We start from the raw sequence: 25,690 nt of genomic DNA, 5'->3' as shown, positions 1-25,690 counted from the left end.
GCAAGCGTCCCTTATTTGGTGGGACAGTCCCTTATCCCAGTGCCATGTCCCGGTGCTGTCCCTTATTGATGAGGCTTCGTTTGGCTGCTGGCTGGGCTTTCTGCCTTTGGCTCGGAGGGGCTCAGAGGTTGAACATACTTGTGCCTGGAAAATCCCTTATTTTGGCTGCTGATCCCTTATTTTCGAGGCTGCTGGCTTTCAAATCTGTAAGTTGACAGCTATGCTTCTGCCCTTCTGAGCCACGTGACCCAATGCTCTTAACTTCAAATAAAGCAGCTTCCAATAATAATAATAATAATAATAATAATAATAATAATTTATACCCTGGGGAGCACATGAACTTTCTCCCTGTAGTAGAGCGCAACGGCACCTTCCTCTGCCATGCTCTCAGTGCCGGCGAACTGAGAGGGAAGGAGGGAGATGTTCATGTTGCGAATGTGCTTTGCCACCACTCATACAAAGGCATGAAACCATGCATCCCAGTGGAGCCTTCTGCCTGGGCGCACCTGGTGTGCCACTATGGCCCTGTCTCCCTCACGGTGCGGACAGGAGACAAAGCGAGCGAGTGGCGCACGTCTAAGGCTGGCAGCTCACGTTTTTCTCACCATTATCTATACAGGCCTTTCGAGAATAACGTTCTTCCCACAGGGGAGCTCTTGAAAATCTCTTTCCCACCCTGCTTCTTCTATGCGCATGGCCCCAGGGGAAAGTGTGCTTCACAGGCCCGAACCAACAAGGCCCAGCCTGGCCAAAGAGCCTCTGGATGTGGGCCAGAGGTCCTCATTCTCGTCCTTTCTCAGTCACGATGGAAACAGCTGGTTGGCCTTCCCAAGTTTAATGTCCCCAAAATAAAATGAAATAATCCTCAGACAAAACGGGCCGGGCAGCGCACCCTGGGGACTAGAGAAAGGCGTGTGGGCCTGTATGGTTCCATACGGTTTTAGGCCGCTGGAGGCGCACCTCAGGTGGAGGGAAAATGGGTGTGTCTGTGTGTTTTTGATTCCTGGTGTCGACCATTCTTGTGAGGCATGGCATCACCCAAGCTTTGTTTTCCCTTCTGCAGGGTGGCAGCAAGCTGGCAAGCTGCCTTTTGGTACAGACTGCCAGTCGCTGGCATCTGTCTCAGTCTCCTTCCCACGAGAGACAGACTTGCACTCTGAACATCGGGCATGCAGGCAAACCCAATCCTAAGCCAAAGGGCATCCATTTTCAGGGTTGTTGTTATTGTTTTGGTAATGTTTGGTAATGTTTTGGTTGTTGTTTGTTTTGGTAATGTTTATTGTAGAATGTATTGTAGAAAAACAGAGCTTCACATCCACATTCAGTCGCAAGATACAGTCAGACAGGGGGTCTCTTCATAGCTCCATTGTTATCAGACATCGTAATATACCGATATATCGTGATGCTTAGCTGGTGATATATCGTGATGCTGAAAACCAGATATTGCCCAGCCCTAACTAACAAAGCACTGAAAGGAGGCAGGCGGGGGGGGGGGGGGGAAAGACACTGCCTTGTTTTCCATCAGTTAACCAAGTCGAAACTCACATATTATTATGTGCAAAGCCTGCTGAATGGTCTAAAATTTTAAAATATCTGTAAGCAATATAAATGAGAGACAGGGGAAGAGGGAGATTTTTAATTGCTTCGGTTAGGGCCATCAGTTTTCCACTACTGGGTTTAGAGGAGATTAATGTAACAATGCATATTTGCTGTTGTAGTTCAGCCTCGGCACCTCTGTGGCCGACAGTTGGTTCAGCTTCGGCAGCCACAATGTGAGCTGACAGGCGGCAGATAACCTGCCCATCTTATTTATACATAATTAACCTCATTTGCATACAATTAAGCATGTGCTCGGCGAGTGGAAGACTACAGCCGGTGGACATATTGCAACATTTCCGCGCCTGTCTTTTGTGTAATTTCTAGGCTGAGGCCAGGAGTGAGCTGTTGTTTATTTTCTTGTTGCTTAAGTGTGAGATTGCTGCACCTTCTCAAGCTCAGAGCAGTTACACCCCCCCACTCTGCAGTTGCTCATAATAAACCTATGTCACATTGGAGACAAGTGAGAAAATGGACGGTTTCAACTCTTTGCAAACGGAGGTCGCAAGTCTCCTTTTTTGCAAAGGCTTCCAGTCATATTTAACGGAGGCTGTGAGTCAGTGATTGTGAAGAAAGGTGAATGTAAACAAACAGAACATTTTTCACCTGGGCCAAGGCAAGGTATTTCTGCCAAAATGCCTTTCGTTGTTGGGGACAGGAGTGCCCTTCTTTCCACTGCCTTGCCCCAGCCAAAGTGAGGGTTTGTCAACTCAAACGTACCAATCCTAAGTTAACCTAAAGCATGGTTTGCAAACCCACTTCAAACTACAGTTTTGGATTCCAGTTTGCTGTCCAGTTGTGAGCCACGGTCTGTCAACTTGGACATTATGCCAAGCCATAGTTAAACTACAGTGAACCATGCTTTGAAGCTAAATTCAGCCAGAGTCATAAAGCTGTTGTCCCTAAACATTCAAAATCACAATGCTGTCTCTCAGCATTATAGGAGTGCATTATACATTTGAGGTTCTTCTGGGTTTTGATAATAAGGTGTTTACCCGAGTTGCATCTGCAACTCAGGAGGCTGAAAATTGGAGGGGAAATTGAGTTCTTTCCTCCTCTCACTGTTCCGCAACTAGAAAAGAAAACAAATTTCAAAGTGAAGAAATCAACTTGCTTAGTTTAGACAAACCTGTTAGTATGCCCCTATATGAGGACTGGATCACAGGACTTGCCTGTCACAGTCCTGATCTTGTGCATATCACTCATCTCACCATATGCAAGAGAGGAACGCTCAGTATTTTCTCGGCTCCATTTTGTCACTCGCTCCGGGGCAATTGCCTTCTCAGGAGCGTGTTTTAGCCTGCTGCAGGAAGGAGAATGGTAAGGGCTTGTTCTGTAACCATTCCTCCCCTTTCATCTCTTTTACCAAAGCTTCTGCTTCTCCTAAGAGAGAAACCCGAATTGGGTTTGCTCAGCATGTGCAGGGCTTGGGCATTTTAAAACAACAGCACGTGTTCTTTCTTTGAGAACTTGCCCCATGCCTTCATGTCTTTCTGCTGTGAATCACCCCTTCATACCTCAGCATGCAAAGCGGCATTATACAGAGAGTGATTATGGGTGTATCTACTCCAAAATGTTGCAGAACGCTCAAGAATGCTTGGCCTTGATTCATTATTTTTTTCTGATGTCCGATATTGAAGCTGTTTTGCCCAAGACCGGATTATTGCCCAAACTAACAAGGCCAAAGCCTCAGGGCTTTGGTTTTCATAAAATGGAGCTGGTGCATCAATTCGTTTTCTTCTCTAAATTTATCAACTAAAAGGCCTCTTCTCAATGGCCTGGCCAAGGGCCTGTGATATTTGGATAAATATGGGGCTGTTTTTAATGGTTTAAGCTGGTGCTGGGGAGAGGAGAGGAACTGTCTTCAGAGGTTATTCTTTCGGAGTGACCTAGGTTATGTTTTCTGTGAAGTTCCATTGGGCATAACAGAACTAAACGGGCTCGGCCCTGTATACCTGAAGGAGCGTCTCCACTCCCATCATTCAGCCCGTGCACTGAGGTGCAGCTTCGAGGGCCTTCTGGTGGTTCTCTCACTGTGAGAAGTGAAGCTACAGGGAAGCAGGCGGAGGGCCTTCTTGGTAGTGGCACTCGCCCTGTGGAACACCCTCCCAAATGTCAAAGAGATAAACAACTATTTGACTTTTAGGAGACATCCGAAGGCAGCCCTGTACAGGGAAGTTTTTAAATGTCTGATGTTTTATTGTGTGTTTAATATTTTGCTGGGAGCCACCCAGAGTGGCTGGGGCAACCCAGGCATATACATAATAAAATTATTATTATTATTATTGCACACCATTCTCTTGAAACCGAAACCACGTGTTTTCAGTGTTCCTAAAGGCTTAGGAGTGGCTACGAATCCCCACTTTCACACTGAGGTTGGAGACAGGGACCCCGTTGCAGAAATAGTAAGGGGTATTCGGGACACACATACCCTGTGCCCTGAACCATTACTCTACTGGTTGGGACCCAGGGAAAGAGAACGTTATGTGGTCCTGCCCATTCATCACCAGCCCCATGTCCCCTTATAAAGTGCAGTAGTTCTCCTCTGAGCTCCCAGAAGTTGGAGTGGAACAGAAACATCCGCCAAAAAGAGAGAGAAAAGGCTTAAGCACCAGGGGTATGAGGGGTGTGGGAGGATATTTGGGAATTTTTGGCCTTGAAGCTAAAATCTTTTTAAGTTGCCAGGCCAGCTGCTTATGCATCTCTTTGCCACAGGGTTGTTTGAGCTTTGCTGCTGGTCCTTTAGCACAAAGGCGTTTGCATCTGAATAATGCCAGGAGCTGAAAGCTTTGATTTGGCCTCTCTGTTCCTGCTGTGCTCTTAATTTCAATTTCATTTCCTCTTCTATCTGGGGGCACCTGTTTTCTCTTTCCCCATAAACATTCTAGGGTGGCAGCACTTAAATAATCCCCAGGGGTAGGCAGACTTCTAGAACCCCGGAATCTGCAAGGCAGAATTACGTGCAAAAGACTTGGAATTAAAGAACAGTGAACAGGATACCTGTGCTCAGGACCGCAGTACTTCAAGGACGGCTTATCTCTATATGAACCAACCCAGACCCTGCTATCATCATCTGAGGCCCTTCTTTGTGTGCCTCCTCCACGAGAGGTCAGGAGGGTGGCACCACGAGAACGGGGCCATTTCTGTGGTGGCTCCCCGTTTGTGGGATTCTCTCCCCAGGGAGGCTCGCCTGGAGCCTCCATTGCATATCTTTAGGCGCCAGGTGGAAACCAGGCCTTTGATTCTATGGCCTTTTAAATGTGTTTGTAGGAGGAGAGTTTTTGTCTTGTTTTTGTTTTATTATGTATTTTGTGTTCGCATTTTGTGTTTTCGTGTTGTGAACTGCCCCGTGAGCTCTGGATGAAGGGCGGTATACAAAATGTATTAAACAAGTAATAAATGACTCTGAGCACTTTCTCAGTCGAGGAAATTGCTTTTCGTACTGGAGCTAAATTTAGTTCACAAACCTTTCACATAAACTTCTGCTCCTTGCTGGCCTCCTTTTTTCTCCCCCACTTCAGCCACTTAATTTACACGGAAAAAGGCACTTTGTGGTTGCCGTTGTAAAACAATCATAATCCCTTGCAGCTCCTGGGCCGGAGTTTTATTTTGTTTTAATTTAATTCAGACTGGCTTTCGATGGCCAGAGAGATAGATTAGAGGGCATTGGCTTAGCAGTCGGCATGTTGTGATGTTACATTGCCACAATCCGCCCTGGGACCAGGTGGGTTGTCAATTGGAGAACTAATAAAGGCATTTGGACAGGTGCAGTTTATCTACATAATGGTTGACTTGGGCGGCCCAATCAACTCCCAGAAAACTGGTGGACCACGTGTTCTGCGTCATATCTACCAGCGGGCATTAACAAAACGGCAGTGTTGTGTTCCATGGCAATGCACAGGTTTGGGATGTAAAAAGCCTTTGGTTCAGTCCCTGATGAATCTCCAGGTAGGACTGGGAGAGACTTCCTGCTGGAAACCCTGGAGATCCACTGCTTCACGTTATAGACCGCACTAAACTAGATGGCTCAATAGCCTGACTTTCGTATTATGCAGTTTCCTAGATTTCCGTAGGCATGCATCTATGAAAGCTCAGAGCTCGCCCTCCTGCTGCAACAAGCTCCCCTCCTCCCTTGTCTCCCAGAACCAGGAGAGGCATGAAGAGGGTGGAGGAGAAATTAGCACCATGAAGGCGCAGTCTCAGATTGCTTGGGAAAAACTCCAAAGAGGAGGGAACCTAGGCAGCTGTGAGACGGCAGGGACCTTCAGCCTCCCCAACTGCTCCATAGGGACAAGACTTACCAAAGATGATTTGTTGTGCTTAGTAGACACACTTTTTTTCTCTCTGATAAAGTGTCCGGCTAGCTCAGGATTGTCTCACTAACAGGGACCTGCTTTCCAGAGTTTAAGGCAAGGGATGTTCTGAGCCTTACCTGGAGATTGCCAGGATTGAACCCGGCGCCTTTTACATACAAGACACATGCCATACCCCTGAGCTATGCCACGCCCCATCCCTCAGGAGGATTGTGGATTGCTGGAGGTGTTTCACACAAGGGATAGTTGTCCTGCAACACAAACATTCACCCCCCTTAGTAAGCAAGCTTTCCTTGCAAAACCTTAAGCAGCTGAGTGTAACCAAGAGGGGGGGGGGAGGCATTTGTGCGTTGTACCTCAGAGACAGTGATACCTCTGCCACCCCACTTTCAACCCTGGACACGCTTCCGCCTTCCCTTGGGCATTGTATTCATCCAGCATCCTTTAGACCTTGCAATCCCTCCCTGTCTCTGGGCCTTGTGCCTGCCTGCTCTGCAGTCTGAATAAGTTCCTTCCTTCCTTCCTTCCCAGAGAATCTTTTACAGAGGAGCTTATCATAGCCCTGTCTCTGCCTCTAACTTTGGGTACCCTTGGGGGGGGGTGCTTTGGTGGGGGGACTTGCTCCCTTCCTCCATCTGCCTTGGTTTGAGATGTTACGTGAAGACGAAGAGCCTTCTGTCTATGCACCAGGGTTTATGAATCAATCTCTTTTTCTTCCCTGGGTTTTCCCAGCTGGTTCCCTGGCGCTCAGCAGTTTTTGGGCATTCCGCCTTGCCAGAAGCGCCCCCCCTCCCTCTCCATTACCCGGCTGGGAGATGAAAGCTGGCTCTCTCCCCCCACCCCCTCATTTGGAGGGGCTTATCCTGGAACAAAGCCCTCAGCGCCAGCCTGGAATCCCAAGCAGCTGCCGGCTTGCTTGCTTCCTTGTGGGCCCTTTCATATCGCCAATTTCTCTCTCTCCTTTCACACCCCCCCAGTGCCAGATAGCTGCTTTAGTCCTCTTCTCTCTCTCTCCCCCCCCCCTGCCCCATATCAGCTCCTCCCAGCAATTCTCAATCAAGATTGCCTTAAGTGTAGCTAAAGGCATATAATATCTGATATTTGATGGAGGAAAAAGGGGCACGCTTCTCCTGTTTTGAGTGCATGAGAAATGCACAACATACAATGTAATAAAGCTCTCTCTGTGTGTCTTAGGTGTGTGTTAGGTGTTTGTGTGTGATGCTGCATGAACCAGTCCCCCTACAACGCACACACACAACGCTAAACTGTGGTTAACAGTGTTGTGATGAAAAGACCCATTGCTTAGTTCAGATGATCCCCTAACCATGGTTTGGAGGACTGGGGATAAACCATGGGCTCACACACTCCCCCTTCCCTTCTTCTGTGCAGCTTCACTTCCCCATTTCCTGTTTGGAGCTAACCATAGTTTGCTGTTTGGAGCTAACCATAGTTTGCCATGGCACCCGGCTCAGGAAACTATGGTTAGCTCCTGCTCTCCACTGTGCTGTTGCTTCTCTGCAAATTGGAAAGATGCAGTTTTGGTTCTGTGTGCGTTCGTGTGGATGTGCAGGAGTGCGAAAACCCTGTGTAGGCTTGCAGATTGTTGAGTTGCATATGAAAGGAGGAAAGGTGGTATACAGTGGTACCTCAGGTTAAGTACTTAATTCGTTCCGGAGGTCCGTACTTAACCTGAAACTGTTCTTAACCTGAAGCACCACTTTAGCTAATGGGGCCTCCTGCTGCCGCCGTGCCGCCGGAGCACGTTTTTTGTTCTCATCCTGAATCAAAATTCTTAACCTGAAGCACTATTTCTGGGTTACCAGAGTCTGTAACCTGAAGCATCTGTAACCTGAAGCGTATGTAACTTGAGGTACCACTGTATCTGGAAGGGTATTGATCATACAATCATCTGTAGCATCCATGACAAACGGTCACCCGCACTTTGCTTAAAAACCTCAAAGGAAAGTCCGTATAATAAAAATAGTAATATTTGGAGGGGTATTAATTAGTACACGCATACCAGCTACAATCCTATGTAGCACGGGAGGATTGAGTACAATTGTCAGGGTATCCTCGGACCCCACTTTACCAACTTTATTCTAGTAGTAAAACCGGAAGTTGCAGCAGCATACCTCTGGGACTTTAAGCTTAGAATTTGAAATTTCTCCTCAGGATGTTGCAAAGAACGTGGCTTCTGGATCAGAAGCATTAGGCGGTCTTGTGGTGGCCAGCGAGTGGAGAATAAAAGGATTGTGTTTTCCACTTAAAGCCAAGCTGCCCCAGCCCTTATCTGCTTCTAAGACACGGCAGCAGAGAGAGAGAGAGAACGAGCCATGGATATTTTTAGAACAGCTGAGGAAAGAGGAGCCGGGCATTCGGTGGTTCTGCTTTGCAGCTTAGAAACTTTCGAGGGCAAACTTCCCTTTGGAACCATTTCTCTCAACAGCGGTGGGGAAAACCGATGTTAGAAAACGTTGGTTGAGTTCTGTGGGGATCTGATGGTTTTCAACAGTTGTGGAGACCCCCAGCACTGCCCTCCTGCCCCTCAGGGGGTGAATGTCAAGGACCTTACTCTGCTGAACGCAGCATGTCTGCCTTTCCACATATTTGCAATTCCCAGAGTTGCTTGGGAAGAGAGGTGGATGGTTAAATTACCTTTGGAAGCGTAGTTCTGGGAGGGGAATACGGGGTCTCCTAAGAAACTCTCAGTGCTCTTAACAAACTACAGTTCCCAGGATTCTTTGGTGGAGGCTAGGGCCACATTCACGGCGTACGCTAAAATTTTATTTTATTTATTTATTACATTTATATGCCATCTTTATCTTCCAAGGATCTCAAGATTGTGTACGCGTTTCTCCTCCCCATTTCGTTTAATCCTCACAGCAACCCTGTTGTAAATCTCGCTCCTCATATCTCTGCAGCCACTTGCGGGGGTTTTTTTTAAAGCATGGAAGCCCTCCAGAGAAGTTGCCAGCGTTTTTAGTGGAAATCTGTCCTAATGTACATACATGTTCACAGGTTTGATAAATTACAGTCATACTTTTGAAGCCAAACACCTTGGCTCCCAAACAAATCGGCTCCCGAACGATCGAAACCCGAAAGTGAGTCTTCCGTTTTTCAAATGATTTTTGGAAGCTGAACGTCCGGCGCAACTTCCGCGGCTTCCGATTGGCTGCAGCAAACTCCTGCAGCCAATCGGAAGCCGCACTTTAGTTTTTGAACGGTTCCGGAAGTCAAACAGACTCCCGGAACGCATTCTGTTCAAAAACAGAACGCATTCTGTACACATTTGCCCAAGTGGTTTTCCTTACTATAATTAATGACTTTGTACACTTCGGTTGGTTGGAGAACTCTGCCGCAAAATTCAGAGAAGTGCAAATTTTGAAAGAATAGTCATGTTTTGAGAAGTGCAGATTTGGGGAATTTCTTGTTAAGATCAACATCAAATTTCTCCTTTCAGAATGGTCCCTGGTGATGACAGGGGCAAGGAGAGAATCTACTGAGGGCATTTATTTCACACACACACACACACACACACACACGAGGGATCTCACATGTTGTGAGAATCATAATTCTATACAGAACAAGTTTCACACCTTTCAAATCAAGGCATTTATAGGCCAGAGAGATGAATTGCATTCCCTTCAGAGGCCGTTTTACTTCCCTTTGGGAATGTTACCCATTGTGATAAAAGATGAGCTGCCAATTTCAATGTTTCTCCTCCTCCTCCTGTTGCCATGGATGGGGCAGAGGAAAGGGCCGCTGTTTACAAAAAAACAATAACAGCCCCGTGAAGGGGGGATGACCTGTTTGTTGAAAAGATAGGCTGGCGAAAGCTAAAGCTGCTGCTGTCACATAATAGATAAGAGCAAGTGCTGTGAGCCAGGAAGTACACGGTTCAGATTTCATCTCTGCTCTGAATTTATTAGATAGCTTTGGGCAAATAACCAACCACACACACCCTCCCCCCGCCCGGATATTTTTCTCTCCTCAGCCTCAACCTTTGCAATATGAGAATGAATGCCTGTCTTGCAGGATTTCACCGGCGAGGCCTGAGAGGAAGCACTTTGAAAAACACTTTGTGGGAGCTGCATAAATCCTAAAACACACTGCTGTTATTTGTTATTTAAAATGATGGGCGAGGGCCGTAGCTCAGGCGCAGAGCACTGCCCTTTCTTGTCGAAGGTTCAATTCCTGGCATCTCTGGGTCAGGGCTTGCCTGAAGGCCTGGAGACCTGCTGCCGGTCTGTGTAGGCAGCACTGAGGTAGATGGAACATTGGTCTGACTTGGTTTATTTACTTATTTATTGAATTTGCATTTTATTTATTTATTGTTACAGATAGGTAGCCGTGTTGGTCTGCCATAGTCTAAACAAAAAAAATTCCTTCCAGTAGCACCTTAAAGACCAACTAAGTCAGTTCTTGGTGTGAGCTTTCGTGTGCATGCACACTTCTTCAGATAGGGTTAGGGTCTTAATTGGTCTTTAAGGTGCTACTGGAAGGAATTTTTTTTGTTTTTATTTATTTCTTAACATTCTTATATTACATCGGTAAACGTTGTCATATTACATTACAGGACTTACTATAATATGATTTCCAACATGTATACATAAATTATATACAAATTTTATATACCTAGAAAGAAAATGAAACGAAAAAGGAGAAAGAACAAAGAGAAAAAACAAAAACAGTTCCTCAGCCCAAATCATATACATACCAACACACTAGACTTCTTGTCTTTCCCGTTTTATATTCCTTTTTTACAAATGAATATACTCTTATTATTGTATATTTCTTTACATATTATCTAATACATTCCTATATCAATATGTGCTCTTAGTCCTATTTCTGAACTCAGTCTCACTCCAACATCAATCAAATGCTAGCATAGATAGCGATCTTTTACTGTATTTTTGAACATATGTTTTATATCTATCCCACTTTTCTGTAAATTTTTGTTTTGAAATTTATCTCAGGGTATTTGTTAACTGCGCCATTTCAGCAAATTCTTGTAGCTTGTAATGTCAGTCCGTTATTGTCGGGGTTTCTTGTTCCTTCCACCCCTTTGCCACCAAAGTCCGAGCTGCGGCCGTTGCATGTAAGAATAAAGGCCTCCGAAGGTCTGACTTGGTTTAAGGCGGCTTCCCATGGATTTAAACCACAGGGTGAACTTTGAACATAAGGAGAACCTGCTGGGTCAAGCCTGCAGCCCGTCTAGTCCAGCATCCTGTTCTCACAGAGGCCGCCAGAAACAGAAACAGGCAAGCGAAAGAGCACTGTTCCCCCATGTAGTTTCCAGAAATTAGTATTCAGGAGTATTGCTGCCTCTGACCGTGGATGCAGAATATAGCCATCATGGGAAGAATCATAGAATTCTAGAGGTGGAAGGGACCCCGAGGGTCATCTATTCCAACCCCCTGCAATGCAGGGATATGCAGCTGTCCCGTACAGGGATCGAACCCGCAACCTTGGCATCATCAGCACCACGCTCTAACCAACTGAGCTATCAACAGCCTTATCCTCCGTTAAGCTGTCCAATCCTCTTTTAAGACCGTTATGTGGCCACAATAAAAGCATGTGTTTATGACTGCGATGTCCGAAAACGTGCTGTAATTAATTTTGGTGGTTAACGTTTTTGGGAAATTGAGTCTGTAACAAACGTGCCCCGTGAAAAAATGGTGGGCAGCACTGAGCACTTTGTGAGGATTACAGTGAATGATCTCTTGGCAACGACACAGCCGTTAAGATAGAGGTCAGCAACTGGTGGCCCCCAATCTGAATCCGGCCCCCCTAGAAGGAAGCCCAAAAGTTGCCAGCTTGGAGGCAAAATTACGGAATATGGAAGAACCATTGACGGTGCATATGGAGCTTGCTGGGACGCGGGTGGTGCTGTGGGTTAAACCACAGAGCCTAGGACTTGCCGATCAGAAGGTTGACGGTTCGAATCCCCACGTCAGGGTAAGCTCCCGTTGCTCGGTCACTGCTCCTGCCAACCTAGCAGTTCAAAAGCACATCAAAGTGCAAGTAGATAAATAGGTACTGCTCTGGAGGGAAGGTAAACGGCGTTTCCGTGCACTGCTCTGGTTCGCCAGAAGCGGCTTAGTCATGCTGGCCACATGACCCAGAAGCTGTACGCCGGCTCCCTCAGCCAGTAAAGCAAGATGAGCGCCGCAACCTCAGAGTCGTCTGCGACTGGACCTAATGGTCAGGGGTCCCTTTACCTTTTATGGGGCTTGCTTGCATAGGTCCTTACGCAGCTGGGCCTTGGGGCTATCAGTTTTGAGGAAACCTCTGACAAAATCTACTACTGAGCATGGTCTTAGGTTGTTTTCTGGTCAGTCCTGATCGCCATTCATTCATTCATTCATTCATTCATTCATTCATTCATTCTTTTTCTCCTCCCCTCAGCCCCAGAATGCCATGCAGAAGTGCAAGTGTCCGTGCCTTCTTTGTTGGAGGTCCAGCTAGGCCACAAAGTGTCCATCTCCTGCACTCACACCACGGAAGGTCACGATGGCTTGCCCCTGGTGGAGTGGTTCATTGTGAGTATCCTGGTCTTGGGAAGGCGGATAATGGCGGCTGGGGTGTGTGGTGCTTTTAGATGCCCTTAGTAACCAGCCTTTTTGTCCTTGGCCGTGAATACCTCTGCAGACGGACAAGAACGGGGAGCAGCGGCGTGTGGCCTACAGCGATCAGGGGCGGCAGGGAGTGGACAGAGGCACTGAGTACACGGACCGCGCCTCCATGGAAGCCGGCCACAGTTTGGTCATCAAAGCGGCTGAGGTGATTGACGAGAGAGCCTTCTCCTGCCAGGTGACGGCGGGCGCCGCAGGGAGCGGAATGGGAGTGACACAACTCAAGGTGTACGGTGAGGCTCCTGCCATCGCTTCTCTCGCCATTCGGACCACAAGGCACTCATGCCGCCATCTTGTCTCCTTGTCCTTCCCTCGTAAAGCTCTCTTTACGGCTTGCCCTTGTTTTCGCTGCCTGCCCACAGGTTTCCTGGCTCCACCCTTGCTCCCCTTGCACCTGAAAGTCTCCTTTGGGCCGGCCCTACCGTTGGGGCAGTGTGAAACGGCTGCCTCAGGGTGCTGGTTTTGGCGGTCAAAGAAGGCTAGCAAACGACCAGCTATCCAAATTATTGCTAGTAGATTGGCAAGGAGGAGGAGAGGTGCTTGTAGGATTTTCTGCCTGCAGGACCAAAATAATTTGTCTACCCTCAGGCTTTGTGCATGTGAATTGCGGGCGGGTGGAGATTTATTGCTCTGCCTCAGGCGGCAAAATCTCTTGGACCGGCCCTGCAGATTCCACCTTCAGATCCCAACCTTGCCTTCAAACACACCGTTTTTTGGTTAACCCTTAGGCCTCCACATGAACTGGCGCAAAGCCTAAATAAGTCCCTGCGGCTGGGATTTAGATCCTTGGAGCCAGAGAGCTCTCTCCCTTCCCTTAAGTTATCTGCATAAGCACCTTGTGAATCAGTAAAAATGAATCTTGCTCTTCTTGGCTTGGCTAGCCCTTAAAAGCACCGTGTGAATCAATCGATAGAAGAAAAACAATCCCTGCTGCGCAAGCCTTCTTGGCCAAATGTGTTTTTTTTCTGTTCCGGGTGTCTCGGCCCTTTTATGTCATCTCCGTATTCCCTTTGCCAAGCTCTGAAAGGCTCCTAAAGAGGAAATTCTAGGCCCTGAGATGGCCCAATATATTTCTGGTACCTGAAGCAGAACATCCCTAATGGTGGTAAAATATTTCATGCTATTATTATGATTGGCAGCTTAATGGTGCCCTCAGAGCAGCAGCCTGAGGTGCCCCTTCTTTGCCTTGCGTAATGATAAGACCTGTCCTCTCTAGGTGTCGTCCTCCACATTAACCTGTGGCTAAATTAGAACTAAGCCGGTGTTTTGTGGAGACAGGACACACAGTGTTAAGATATTGTGAAATGCCTGCCTTGCATCAGTTCAACCTGTGTCAACCTGTTTCCTTATCTCCTTAGAAGGCCCCTGTTTTTTGTGTTCCTTTTCATTTCGTTTCACTTTTAATTTGTATACCGCCTACTTATATTACTATACGCAAGGCGGTTTACAAGCTGAAGAAACAGTACCTTATATCTGATCCAATACAAATAAGTCTCAGTAGAAACATAACTTTAAAATAAACAACTTACGTCAAATAATATAATAATCCTTTGGAATATAATAGTACGCAATGAAATTAAATTATCAGCAAATGACAATCAAATAGCAATTCACTCTAAACAATTACAATAACAAATTACTGTAATCAGTAAAAATGACAGCGAGTCACAACACATAAAATACCACAATATGTTCAGGACCGCAAGGAAGGATCAAATCGAGAAACCAAGACACACAACCTGAGCCTGGGTTTGTGGCAGCCTTGCCTTGCTTAACGCTGGTCCTGCTTGAGAAAGATATAATATAATTTCTTAGAGATAAAATAGCATTGTAGAATTGTGGGGCTGGAAGTGACCTGTAGGGTCACCTTGTCCAATCCCCTTGCGGTGCAGGAACCTCGACTATCAGAACACCAATGGAACATATTGTCGCATTGCAAGGAAATCACTCAACCTTCCCATTCTGAACTGGCGAGAAATACCTTGTGCCCCCATCTCTTTGCTATCCTGGTTGATCTCCCCCCATCTAGGACTATCTAGGACTTCTCATAACTCCCTGCAACCCAGTCCTCCTGGGCCAACCTCTTTCCCTCCAGCACCCAGCTGCTTCTTCGCCGGATGATGCGTAATTCCTTCCCTTACGAAATTGTTTCCCTGCCTGCAGCAAAACACCTGGAGATGCCACCTCCGCTCTTTTTTCCAAAGGTGGCTTGCATCTCTCATTCTGTCTGTACTTTCCCCCTCCAGCAACCTAATGCAGATGGGTCTTGTATGCTCCGAGTTTTCACGGCCATGGTCTTCCAGTGGCCAGGTTCAGGTCAGCCTCCCTGACTTTGGGACATCAAACGGCTGCTTGCAGCAACATCCCAGTGGCTCTGTCATGCACCTGCAAACACAAATGGGACAAGGGAGGCAGCTGTGTTTGTCCACACACCTTCCATGCTAATAAACAGAGACGCCTGATCATTTCCCCCTCTCTGATAAAGAGGAAGCAATGGGGTTTGTGGTCCCAGAATCTAGCTCAGTGCTGGTTTGTTTTGGGGTCCACTCCTCCCCCCCCCACCAACCTTGCTTATTGAATAAGATAACTTCTATTGTGTTTGTCCTTGAACCGCAGCAGCACCAAGCGAGATAACAAAATTTAAACCAGATAACAGAAACTCACACAAAAAAATCAGTACTCTTGGAGAGCCAGTGTGGTGTAGTGGTTAAGAGAGGTAGTCTCGTAATCTGGGGAACCGGGTTCATTTCCCCGCTCCTCCACCTGCAGCTGCTGGGTGACCTTGGGCCAGTCACACTTCTCTGAAGTCTCAAGTGCAATATTAATAACTTCCATTCGTGTTGACGCAATAAATGATTTACAGAACTACAAGTGAGGCACTCAGACTATACCCTTGGTCTTCTTGTGTGTGGCAATTATTCTGTCCTTGTAAAACATTATATGAGAGCTAGTGTGGTGTAGTGGTTAAGAGCGGTAGACTCGTAATCTGGGGAACCGGGTTCGCGTCTCCGCTCCTCCACATGCAGCTGCTGGGTGACCTTGGGCCAGTCACACTTCTCTGAAGTCTCTCAGCCCCACTCACCTCACAGAGTGTTTGTTGTGGGGGAGGAAGGGGAAGGAGAATGTTAGCCGCTTTGAGACTCCTTAAAGGGAGTGAAAGGCGGGATATCAAATCTAAACTCTTCTTCTTCTTCTATTTATAACCAGTAATTCATAAAGTTAATAATTAGGATTAGCAAAATGAAAAGATTCACACTGAAGCATGAAACATATTAAAACATATTCTTTAAAAAAACAACCATTTGTGTAATACAAAACTGATATCAAGGTATGTCGTTTGTGTTTTCAGCTCTCCATGGTACCTCCACACTTATTCCTATATAAATAGCAGCCTTTATGGCAAAATAAGCAACTCTCCGTACCACATACTGATTAGTGACTTGTAGCAGGAAACCCAGCTTCCTTTTCGCACCACAAATTTTTGGAAACCTGTTTACTGATGGGGGGAGGGCTGCATTTTGTGGGTGAGATCACCCTGAATTTTGTTCCAAGACCAGAGCTCCTCGCTTGTTTTCCCAATCTCTTCATTTCCTTTTGAATCTGGGGAATGAAGATGGGAGGAGGCGGGACTTCCTAGGAAGGAATTTCCGCAGTTTGGGTGCCACTGGTGAAAAGCCCCCGCCTTGCATAGTCACCCACTCAAAGAAAAACAGGGATGTACACACAGAACATGGCAAGTCTTGTAAGTGAGCAGAGTAGTCAATGGCCCTACTTTGTCTGACCTCTACTGTCTCCTCGAACAGGTGCACCTGAAGCCCCAGAGGTCATACCTAACAGCAGGACCCTCTCTGTGACTGAAGAGGATGCCTCAGAGGTGAGATGCTGCTATCCTTTTCTTAAAGACAAAAACAAAACCTTGGAAGTGCCTGAAAGCCTTATTTCCTGACCTCAGGGCTTGGAATAGGTACACTGACTCTGGTGCCTTTACACCAAAGGGAGAGAATTCTGTACATGCTCAGAGGAATTCACCCTTCTCCAGCCCCTTTCCTGGTGCTGAAGTGAAATGGCTCAAAGTGATAGATGAGGATGAGCTGGAAACAGCCTTGAGAGTGTTCCCTGCCCCGTAATTATTATTATGAGGGAGGTTTTTAAGCCTTTCCTTGGGTGTGTGGATCTAGCTTCCCTTCAAGTTGGAAGACCCCACAGTTCCATGGGAATTAAATATGGCATCAGTCTCAGATTTCAGCTACTTGAACTTCTCCGTTTTGAGTTCCATTTTAAAAAAGAAAGAAAGCATCTTTCTAGCTCTCGTGCTTCAAACTGTGTGGGCTGTGCCTGGTGAATCTCAGGGGAGGCCACTGAATAAGATTTCCCGTTGTCCAGAGTCAGGCTTCTCTGCCCTATATAGCTTTGTCTCTCCTCATAATCAGCAGAAAGAATAAATCATGCAAAACACTCACTGCGCTCGGCAGGAGATGGTGCTCCAGCCAACTGCCATCTCCTCAGGAGGTCCCCTCCAAGTGACGTAAAAATTGGGCCTTCAGCCTTGCCAATATTACCTTATTGGTTCCTATTGAATGCCTTATTTTTTCAACAAGACTTTTAAAATAGAGATTATTTTAACCCATTCCGTATCCGTGTTGCAGCTAAAACTTTATATATATATACATATACATATATATATATATATATATATATATATATATATTAATTGTAAATGGCTTCGGGGTGTTTTATGCCAGGAAGCGATTAACAGGAAGTTAGGAAAGGTTGCAGAAACCAGTGCAATTTAGCGTTTCCTCTTTTTTTTTTGTACAGCCCCGCTGGCAAGGTGGGAGACTGTGACTGTAAATAAGGCTAGCTAACATCCCAGGTGGGAGAACTCTCCCAAGGAGAGTGAGGGAGAGTGGTCACAGCAGGGCCTTAACAGTGATTCACCGCCTTTCCTTCCTCCCCAGATTGCGACGTGCACCAGCAAAAACGCCAACCCAGTGCCAACCATCAGCTGGTACAAAGATGGCCGCTCTCTGAATGCTTCCACAGAACGCAATAAGGGTAAGGAAGCTGTTTTTCTGCTGTTGTCCTTCCTTCGAGGACATGAGTTGTCTGAGAAAACATAGCTCTAGGTCCATCCCCGACTGCCACTGCCGTTTTCAGTCTTACGTTCCTGACTGCCATTGAGCATCTTATGCCATCCTGAGGCTAATTTGGAATAAGTGTATAGACAAACAGGTGCTCTCTCTCATCCTTTCCTCAGGTTGCTCTGTGCTAGAGTGCTGCCTGTTTAAATTTATTTCCCCCCTCAAAATAGGCCTGCATCACTCAAATTATGCCTCTGTTCCTGCAGAACCTTAAAACCACCCATTAAAACAAAACTGTGGGTTAAACCACAGAGCCTAGGACTTGCTGATCAGAAGGTTGGTGGTTCGAATCCCCGCGACGGGGTGAGCTCCCATTGCTCGGTCCCTGCTCCTGCCAACCTAGCAGTTCGAAAGCACGTCAAAGTGCAAGTAGATAAATAGGTACCGCTCCGGCGGGAAGGTAAACGGCGTTTCCGTGCGCTGCTCTGGTTCGCCAGAAGCGGCTTAGTCATGCTGGCCACATGACCCGGAAGCTGTACGCCGGCTCCCTCAGCCAGTAAAGTGAGCGCCGCAACCCCAGAGTCGGTCACAACTGGACCTAATGGTCAGGGATCCCTTTACCACACAGCTGAAAACTATATAGCTGCTAAATCCTTAAACTACACAAAAGTTGCCATTTTATACACCGTGGTACCTCGGTTTTTGAACGTCTCCATTGACAAACATTTCGGTTTTCAAACACGCCTCGGAAATCGAACATGCAACATAGCCTCCCCTGAGTGCAACATTCTGAGGCCTAGCTGTTGGCTATTGAGTTTTTGGTTTTCAGATGTTTCAGAACTCGAATGGTCTTCCGGAACGGATTACGTTTGAAAACCGAGGTACCACTGTATTTCTTTCAAATCGCCAAAACGATGCGTTGGAAAATATCCTTGTGCTGCCCTGTTTCCAGAGTTCTCGCCTCCCCATGTAGCCCTTGGCCAGCTGGCCTCACTCTCTGCATCACCTGTATACCTGTGCTCCTCCCCAGAGCTGTATGTCGTGTCACGGACAGTGAAAGAGGCGTCAGGGCTGCTCTCTGTCTCCAGCACGCTGTACCTGCGGGTGAACAAATCTGACAAGGACTCCAGCTTCCTCTGCCACGTCAGCTACGCAATGCCGCATGGAAAAGTCGGTACCGCAGAGTCGGACCCCTTCCACCTCACGTTGCACTGTAAGTTACGTGGGAATATTGGGAGCTTCTGTGGAGCATTCATCCTGTATGGTTTCAGGTGTGGTGGCCTTCAGTAAGCATTTTCCATGTGACAGTGTCAATGTTATCATTATTTCTTTATTAATTCCCTTCCATACCACCGTTCCGAGGCGATTTACACATGTTCGTGTCCCTGCCCAAGTTTTAAGATCTCCTTTGGAGGCCTACCTTTGATCCTCAGCGAAGGCCCAGTGGATGGCTGCAGGGCCTTTTTGGTGGTGGCCCGCAGACTGCAAAATTCCCTCCAGCAGCTTTCCTCTTTGACCTGCTTTTAGAGGTACAGCCAGAAGGGGTCGGTGCCACCTGAGGGATAGGTCATTCGGGAGAACATGGGACTCTTAAGCTCAGGGTTGTAGACTTGAGCCCCATGTTGGGTGAAAGATGCTGGGGGGGGGGGCTAGAGATGACTCTTGTGGTCCTTTCTAATTCTGTGCTTCTATGAAGATACCCGCCTTTTGGTTTTGCTTTCAAAATTATATTTGTTGCAAGCTGCTCCGAGGTTGCTAGTCAGGTAGAAGGTGCGGGATTACAAATATTGTTCAGAATAAATCTGTTCCGGCAGGCTTTTAATTTGCTTTAATCCTGGCTGAGGGCTTTGATGTATGACCTTAATGCTCCTGCTTCTAGGATCTTGCTGCGCATTGGTTCTAATTTTATTGTATCGTGGTCAGGCGTAGCTAGGTACTTAAAGGAATTGGTGCGCGGTCCCATGGCTCAAATTCTCACAGCCTAGCGAGCCTCACAGGGTCGTTATGGGGATTAAAGGAGGAGAAGGAGGAGTACCGTATAAACTACCTTGATCTCCTTGGAGAAAAAGGTGGGGTTATAAATGCAAGAAATAAGCAAATAAATACTGTGTAGCAGCAGGCTTACGAGATCTTTGGAACGTGCAGGAGAAACTCTTCCACAGACTGCAGAGATCTACGATTAATAGTAGTAATAATAATAACAATACAGAAATAAATAGCCATGTGGTTTCAGTGTGACCCTCTTTCCTCAGACTTCACAGAGAATGTGCAGTTTTCTGTAGATTCCCCAGAGGTCATCAAGGAAGGGGATGATATCGAGTTGCAATGCCAGGCAGACGGCTATCCCCCGCCGGAGTACGTCTTTTACAAAATAAAGGTACTGTTGACCATGGCGCATTATTCATGTCCAACCTCTTCCTTCCTGGGGGAAGGCAGTGGGGGTTTGAGACGATCTGTGTGTTTTGGTTTTATCTGCTGATATGAGTTGGAAATGAGGGACGTGGGTGGCGCTGTGGGTTAAACCACAGAGCCTAGGACTTGCCGATCAGAAGGTCGGCGGTTCGAATCCCTGCGACGGGGTGAGCTCCCGTTCATCGGTCCCTGCTCCTGCCAACCTAGCAGTTCGAAAGCACGTCAAAGTGCAAGTAGATAAATAGGTACCGCTCCAGCAGGATGGTAAACAGTGTTTCCGTGTGCTGCTCTGGTTCGCCAGAAGCGGCTTAGTCATGCTGGCCACATGACCCGGAAGCTGTATGCCGGCTCCCTCGGCCAATAAAGCGAGATAAGCGCCACAACCCCAGAGTTGGCCACGACTGAACCTAATGGTCAGGGGTCCCTTTACCTTTACCTTTATGAGTTGCAAAACAAGGACATCCTTTCTGACAGCAGTGGGCATGAAGTCACTTCTCCAGGCCTCAGGTTGGGTGGTGGTTGCCATTGCTGTTTCGCTCCAGATGAAACTGGCCTCCTGACCTTTTTTGGGGGGGACCTCCCCTTTTTGCCGCCCTTGCAAATCCAGAGTGAAGACACACAGGTAGACCTGGGGTCCCGCGCCAACGGAATTCTGAGCCTTCCGCACGTGACCAAGGCAGATGGCGGGACGTACCGGTGTCAGGTGCTGGACTTTGACAGCCCCAGTACCGTAGAGCTGGAGAAGGAGGTGACCATCTATGTCAACTGTGAGTGGCCCGTGGACTGCTGGGGGAGGGGGCAACAGGGCCTCGTGCTGGGAGACAGGTTGGTGGGGGACGACGGCAGCGAGAAAAGTAATCCTGACAACACCTTAGAGAAGAAGCAAAAATGGTGTAGAATTTGAGGAGAATGTACATAGCAGGGAGATGTACAACCAAACATACAGAGGAGAAACTTCCTCCAAACTACACAGCCAACCAGAGCACTCGCTGCTTCATGGAAGATCTTGCCAATCTGTCTGGTTGCCAAGCAACACCTCCGCATACGCACATGCCCTTCTTGGGTAGTTGACTATCACTGAGAATGGAATTAACCCTTTATGTTACAAACTGAATGATCCCTGCTGTTGCACTTCCATCAAAACCCTGAGTATTGTCACCTCTGTCACTCTTTCTCTCTCTCTCTCTCTCCCCCTTACCCTTCCCCCTGTTCCCACTTTAGATCTGGACCCCCTGGTTCTGAACCCAAACAAGACGGTGATGGCAAGATTGGGTGAAAACATTGAGCTGACCTGCTCTGGTACTGGCTCCCAGATGCCCACCTTGCTATGGAAGAAGGTGGGTGGAGGCGCCACACGCTTACGAAATAACGCATGAGCTGCGATCTAGCTCAGCATCGCCATTTGTTGCGATTCAGCACAAAACATCAGGTTTTCCCGGGGGAAAGTGGGGGAGCAAACGGAAGTTGGACTCATGTCCCTGCTCTCTTGCAAAGCACAAACTCCGCAGGTGCCGTGGGCGGGTTGTGATGGTTTCCACACGTCTCTCCCTATTGTCTTCATTCCTCTAGCGGCTTAACTCAGACCTTATCTCGTCTCGCAGAACTGTGTCTTTAAATTTGCAACTTGCAAGGCTGAAACGGCACTTCTCTCGAAAGGCGCAGCTAGCAGAACAAAGCCTAAAGTTGCACGCTCAGAGGAATGCAACGGTTCTCTTGCCCAGCTTCCCATAGTTGTAAATGGAGCCTGTGCAAGAGAACCACCCTGTTGGGTAGCAGACTGTCCTGCTGGTCATAAGGGTGGAAATGGTAGGCAGTCAGAAGTGATGAATCTCCAAATACCAGAGTCTTTTCAAAAGGCACCCTGCCTGTGGGCTATCAGACCTGCTGCAACCACACTGAGGGATAGAAACTTGCATTTTAAGCGTAAGACTAGAGATGCTTGGAAAATTCATCTGGCGGTGGGTGGCGAGTCTAGGAGCAATCTCTCCGCCTGGTTTGTTTTTAATTGTACTTCGCCTTGTAGTTATTTATTTCATAAAATTTATATACCGCCTGATTGTGGAAAAAGCCTCAAAAGCGTTTTAGAAAAAAAAAGATAAAGCAATAACCTTATCACTAAAAGATTTGCAACCGTAATTTAAAACATACAGAAAGTTTAAGCCACAGTAGAGTAGAATGAAACAAATCAAAACTCCTACAAACTTTCTGGGTAGGCTTGTCTAAATATGAATGTCTTCTGAAAATCCTGCCCATTCTCAAAGGCTCGAGGCAGGTGACCCCACTTTCAGAAGTAATGATGATGGTTTAAGGTCATTTACGTCCGGCCTTTATCCCAAGTTGGGGTTGAAGGTATGGCTTACAGCGTTTGAAAAGGGCGAGCGAACAAACTAGCTAAAAACAATCATTAAAATGCATTGGAACACATTTAGGACCAGCAGTTCAGATCCACTTTGCCTGGACAGCAGCTGAGTGAGCAGATCCCGTCTTCTGCTCTGTTTCCTGAGCAGGGAGGTCTCAGGCTGCCGGATGACAAAGAGGGAGCTGGGCTAGCCTCTCTTGGGCGGGAATTGCACCATTCAGACGCAGTCCCTTGTTTTTCCTCCCCCATCCCCCTGCAGGGAAAGACAAAGGTGGGAGACAGCGAGACTTTGCCCCTGAGTTCACTGAACTACCACATGGCCGGCGGGTACACGTGTGAAGCCTCTGTGCCCAGCATACCTGGGCTGCAACGGACCCAGACGGTGGAAGTCGTGGTGGAAGGTAGGCTGGTTGGGGGGCGGCGGAAGCTAAGAAAAGAATCAGGCTGACGGCCCATAATACTCCAGCATCCTTTTCTCACAGTGGAGACAACCTGATGTCCAAGAGAAGCCTTATTTATCTGTCTTGATACATTCCTCCAAGGCGTTGTTGTTGTTTGTTGTTATTATTATTAATTAATTAAATTTGTAAACTGCCCTTCATCCGTAGGGCTCAGGGCAGTTCACAAACTACCAAACTTTTAGAAGACATCTGAAGGCAGCCCTGTTTTGGGAAGCTTTTAATGCTTGATGTATTACAGTATTTTAATATTTTTTTGGAAGCCGCCCAGAGTGGCTGGAGAAACCCAGCCAGATGGGTGGGGTATAAATAATAAATTATTATTATTATTATTATTATTATTATTATTATTATTATTATTTACAACATAAAAATACAGGACAAAAGCACAAAATACAGAACAAAAACAAAAAAGGACACCCCCTCCCAAAAAACCAATAACCTCCACCCCTCTCACAAATACATTTAAAAGGGTGTCAGACGTTAATTAGCCAAAGGCCTGGTTGGAAAGGGACATTTTTGCCTGGCTCCTAAAGGTGTATAGTGAAGGAGCCAGGTGGACCTCCCTGGGGAGTGCATGACACAAACAGGGAGCCACCACAGAAAAGGCCCGTGGTCATCTTGCCACCCTCCAGACCTTTTGTGGAGGAGGCAAATGAGGAAGGGCCTCAGAAGAGGGTCACAGGGTCCAGGGCAGTTCATGTGGAAAGAGGCAGTCCTGGAGGTATTGTGGTCCTGAGCCGTTCAATGTGGCTTGCATGGTTCCCCCCCCCCAATAACCCTGTGAGGTAGGTTTGCCTGAGAGTCAGAAACTGACCCAAGGCCACATGGTGAGCTTGAATCCTTCCTTCCCAGTTTCTCTTCCAACTCTCATCCGTTGCCCTTTTAAAAGTGTTGTGGGAGAGGGGGGATTATTTGGTTTGTTGTTTTTCATATTTTTACTGCGTGCTTTGTGGTTTTGTGTTGTAATGTTACGTCATGAACTGCCCTGAGATCTGCAGATGAAGGGCGGCATACAAATTAAATAAGCATTAATAATATCAACCACCGCAACATGTACTGCACGAGTGACGCAGTCTTCCAGTCACTGCCATTCAGGCGTTGGTTGACTGCTTGGGATAGGCTTGGGCCTATGGCTGTCTCTCAGCCCAGCCTACCTCAAAGGGTTGCCGTGGCGATAAAAATGGGAGCTCCTTGGAGAAAAGGCCAAGATTAGGCAAATCTTGGACACAAATCTTGTACATGATTCTGTGAAAGGGGGACGGGGGACAACGTTTGCTGTTGGGATTCCTTCCTTCCTTCCTTCCTTCCTTCCTTCCTTCCTTCCTTCCTTAGCAACTTTCCAGTCCCTAAGACTATGAAGACCAGCTTGAAGGTGTATAGGCCATATTAGAAGCTCACTAGAATACATAGATGGATATAATTCATGCTGGCTGGCATTTTCTGTGCATGTTGCAGAATCCATCCTTTTCCTCGGCCCAGAACTTAAAAGCCTTTGGGGGGCAGGGTTCATGTGCCCCCTCCTGGTTGTCATGTCCTGACTTCTTCCTCCTTCCCGAAAACAGGAACCCCGCAAGTGGAGCAGCCCCAGTCCACACGCCATTACCAGAGCCTGGGCCAGAAACTGACTTTTACCTGCTCTGCTTTCGGCTACCCTGAGCCAGAGATCAAGTGGAGCGTCACTGGGGAAGAGGTGAGTCCAGCGGCGAAGAGCTTTGTCGGGGAAACGCAGGGGACCAGCTGGTGAAGATTGTGCAGCAATTGTAGCACCCTACAGGGACGCTGGGGACGCGGGTGGCGCTGTGGGTTAAACCACAGAGCCTAGGACTTGCCAATCAGAAGGTCAGCGGTTCAAATCCCTGCGACAGGGTGAGCTCCCGGTTCCTCGTTCCTGCTCCTGCCCACCTAGCAGTTCGAAAGCACGTCAAAGTGCAAGTAGATAAATAGGTACCACTCCAGCGGGAAGGTGAACGGCGTTTCCGTGCGCTGCTCTGGTTCGCCAGAAGTGGCTTAGTCATGCTGGCCACGTGACCTGGAAGCTGTACGCAGGCTCTCTTGGCCAATAAAGCGAGATGAGTGCTACAACCCCAAGGTTGGTCACGACTGGACCTAATGGTCAGGGGTCCCTTTACCTTTACCTTACAGGGGCGCTGGACCTTCCCCTTCACCCTACTCTGGGCCTGAGGGCACAGAGGTTTGCAGAGTGTGTTTCTGCTGGATTTCTTGGGAGCTGGTCAGGTCTTTCTCAAATGAGGCCATTGGCCGCAGATCAGCTTCCCTCAAGGGTGTGTGAGTGTGTGTGTGTTGGGTCTCTTCTTTTGATTCTGTGGAGCAGACAATTTGCTGCCTTAGGCCAGAGGGCTTTGTTCCCACGTGGCTGGCAGTGCAGTGTGCAGCTCACCCCACAGATCACAAGGAGACCTGACAGGACTGCTTGGGGGCCCCCTATTCAGCACCTGTGCCCCAAAACGAACCCAGATAATCCCCTGCAACATCCTGGAGCTGAAAAGCAGGCTTGCAAGGGGTTCATTAGTGGGCGAGTCAGCGTCCACAGGATTCCCTGCCGGAAGATGATTTGCAAACCGCTGCTTGTAGGGGTCCTTCTCTCCCCCACACCCTTGCCTGCTGATACCCAGCTGCTCTCAAGCTGTCAAGCTGGGGGAAGCGGACTCCCTGGGTGGCCTCTTTGTGCGCCGAGATGAACAGAGGGAGTGGGCAGGGGCTGCGAGAAAAAGCCCAAGGTCACGAGTAGACACAGAAGAGCTGTCTCTGCTGTGACTTCGCCCCAGTCCGCCCCCTCACCACCAACACGCAAGGCACACTGGGAATTGTAGTC

At 47.7% G+C, this 25,690-nt stretch overlaps 1 protein-coding gene across 2 annotated transcripts in view; it reads left to right on the top strand.

The window, feature by feature from the left end:
- BCAM (basal cell adhesion molecule (Lutheran blood group)) overlaps nucleotides 1-25,690 on the top strand; it is a 61,923-nt gene that overhangs the window by 20,936 nt on the left and 15,297 nt on the right. For both annotated transcript variants that reach the window (XM_083753896.1, XM_083753895.1), the window contains exons 2-11: nucleotides 12,318-12,451; nucleotides 12,561-12,777; nucleotides 16,348-16,418; nucleotides 17,503-17,599; nucleotides 18,656-18,838; nucleotides 19,878-20,002; nucleotides 20,645-20,804; nucleotides 21,259-21,374; nucleotides 22,656-22,797; nucleotides 24,420-24,547. In XM_083753896.1, coding sequence (XP_083610022.1) covers nucleotides 12,318-12,451; nucleotides 12,561-12,777; nucleotides 16,348-16,418; nucleotides 17,503-17,599; nucleotides 18,656-18,838; nucleotides 19,878-20,002; nucleotides 20,645-20,804; nucleotides 21,259-21,374; nucleotides 22,656-22,797; nucleotides 24,420-24,547 — 1,373 coding nt within the window. The remainder of the gene's footprint in view (nucleotides 1-12,317; nucleotides 12,452-12,560; nucleotides 12,778-16,347; nucleotides 16,419-17,502; nucleotides 17,600-18,655; nucleotides 18,839-19,877; nucleotides 20,003-20,644; nucleotides 20,805-21,258; nucleotides 21,375-22,655; nucleotides 22,798-24,419; nucleotides 24,548-25,690) is intronic.

Source organism: Podarcis gaigeae (genome assembly GCF_964106915.1).
Source record: "Podarcis gaigeae genome assembly, chromosome: 8".
In the NCBI taxonomy this organism is placed as follows: Eukaryota; Metazoa; Chordata; class Lepidosauria; order Squamata; family Lacertidae; genus Podarcis; species Podarcis gaigeae.
The sequence above is the reverse complement of the archived record's forward strand: the minus strand, read 5'-3'. Positions and strand labels throughout refer to the sequence as shown.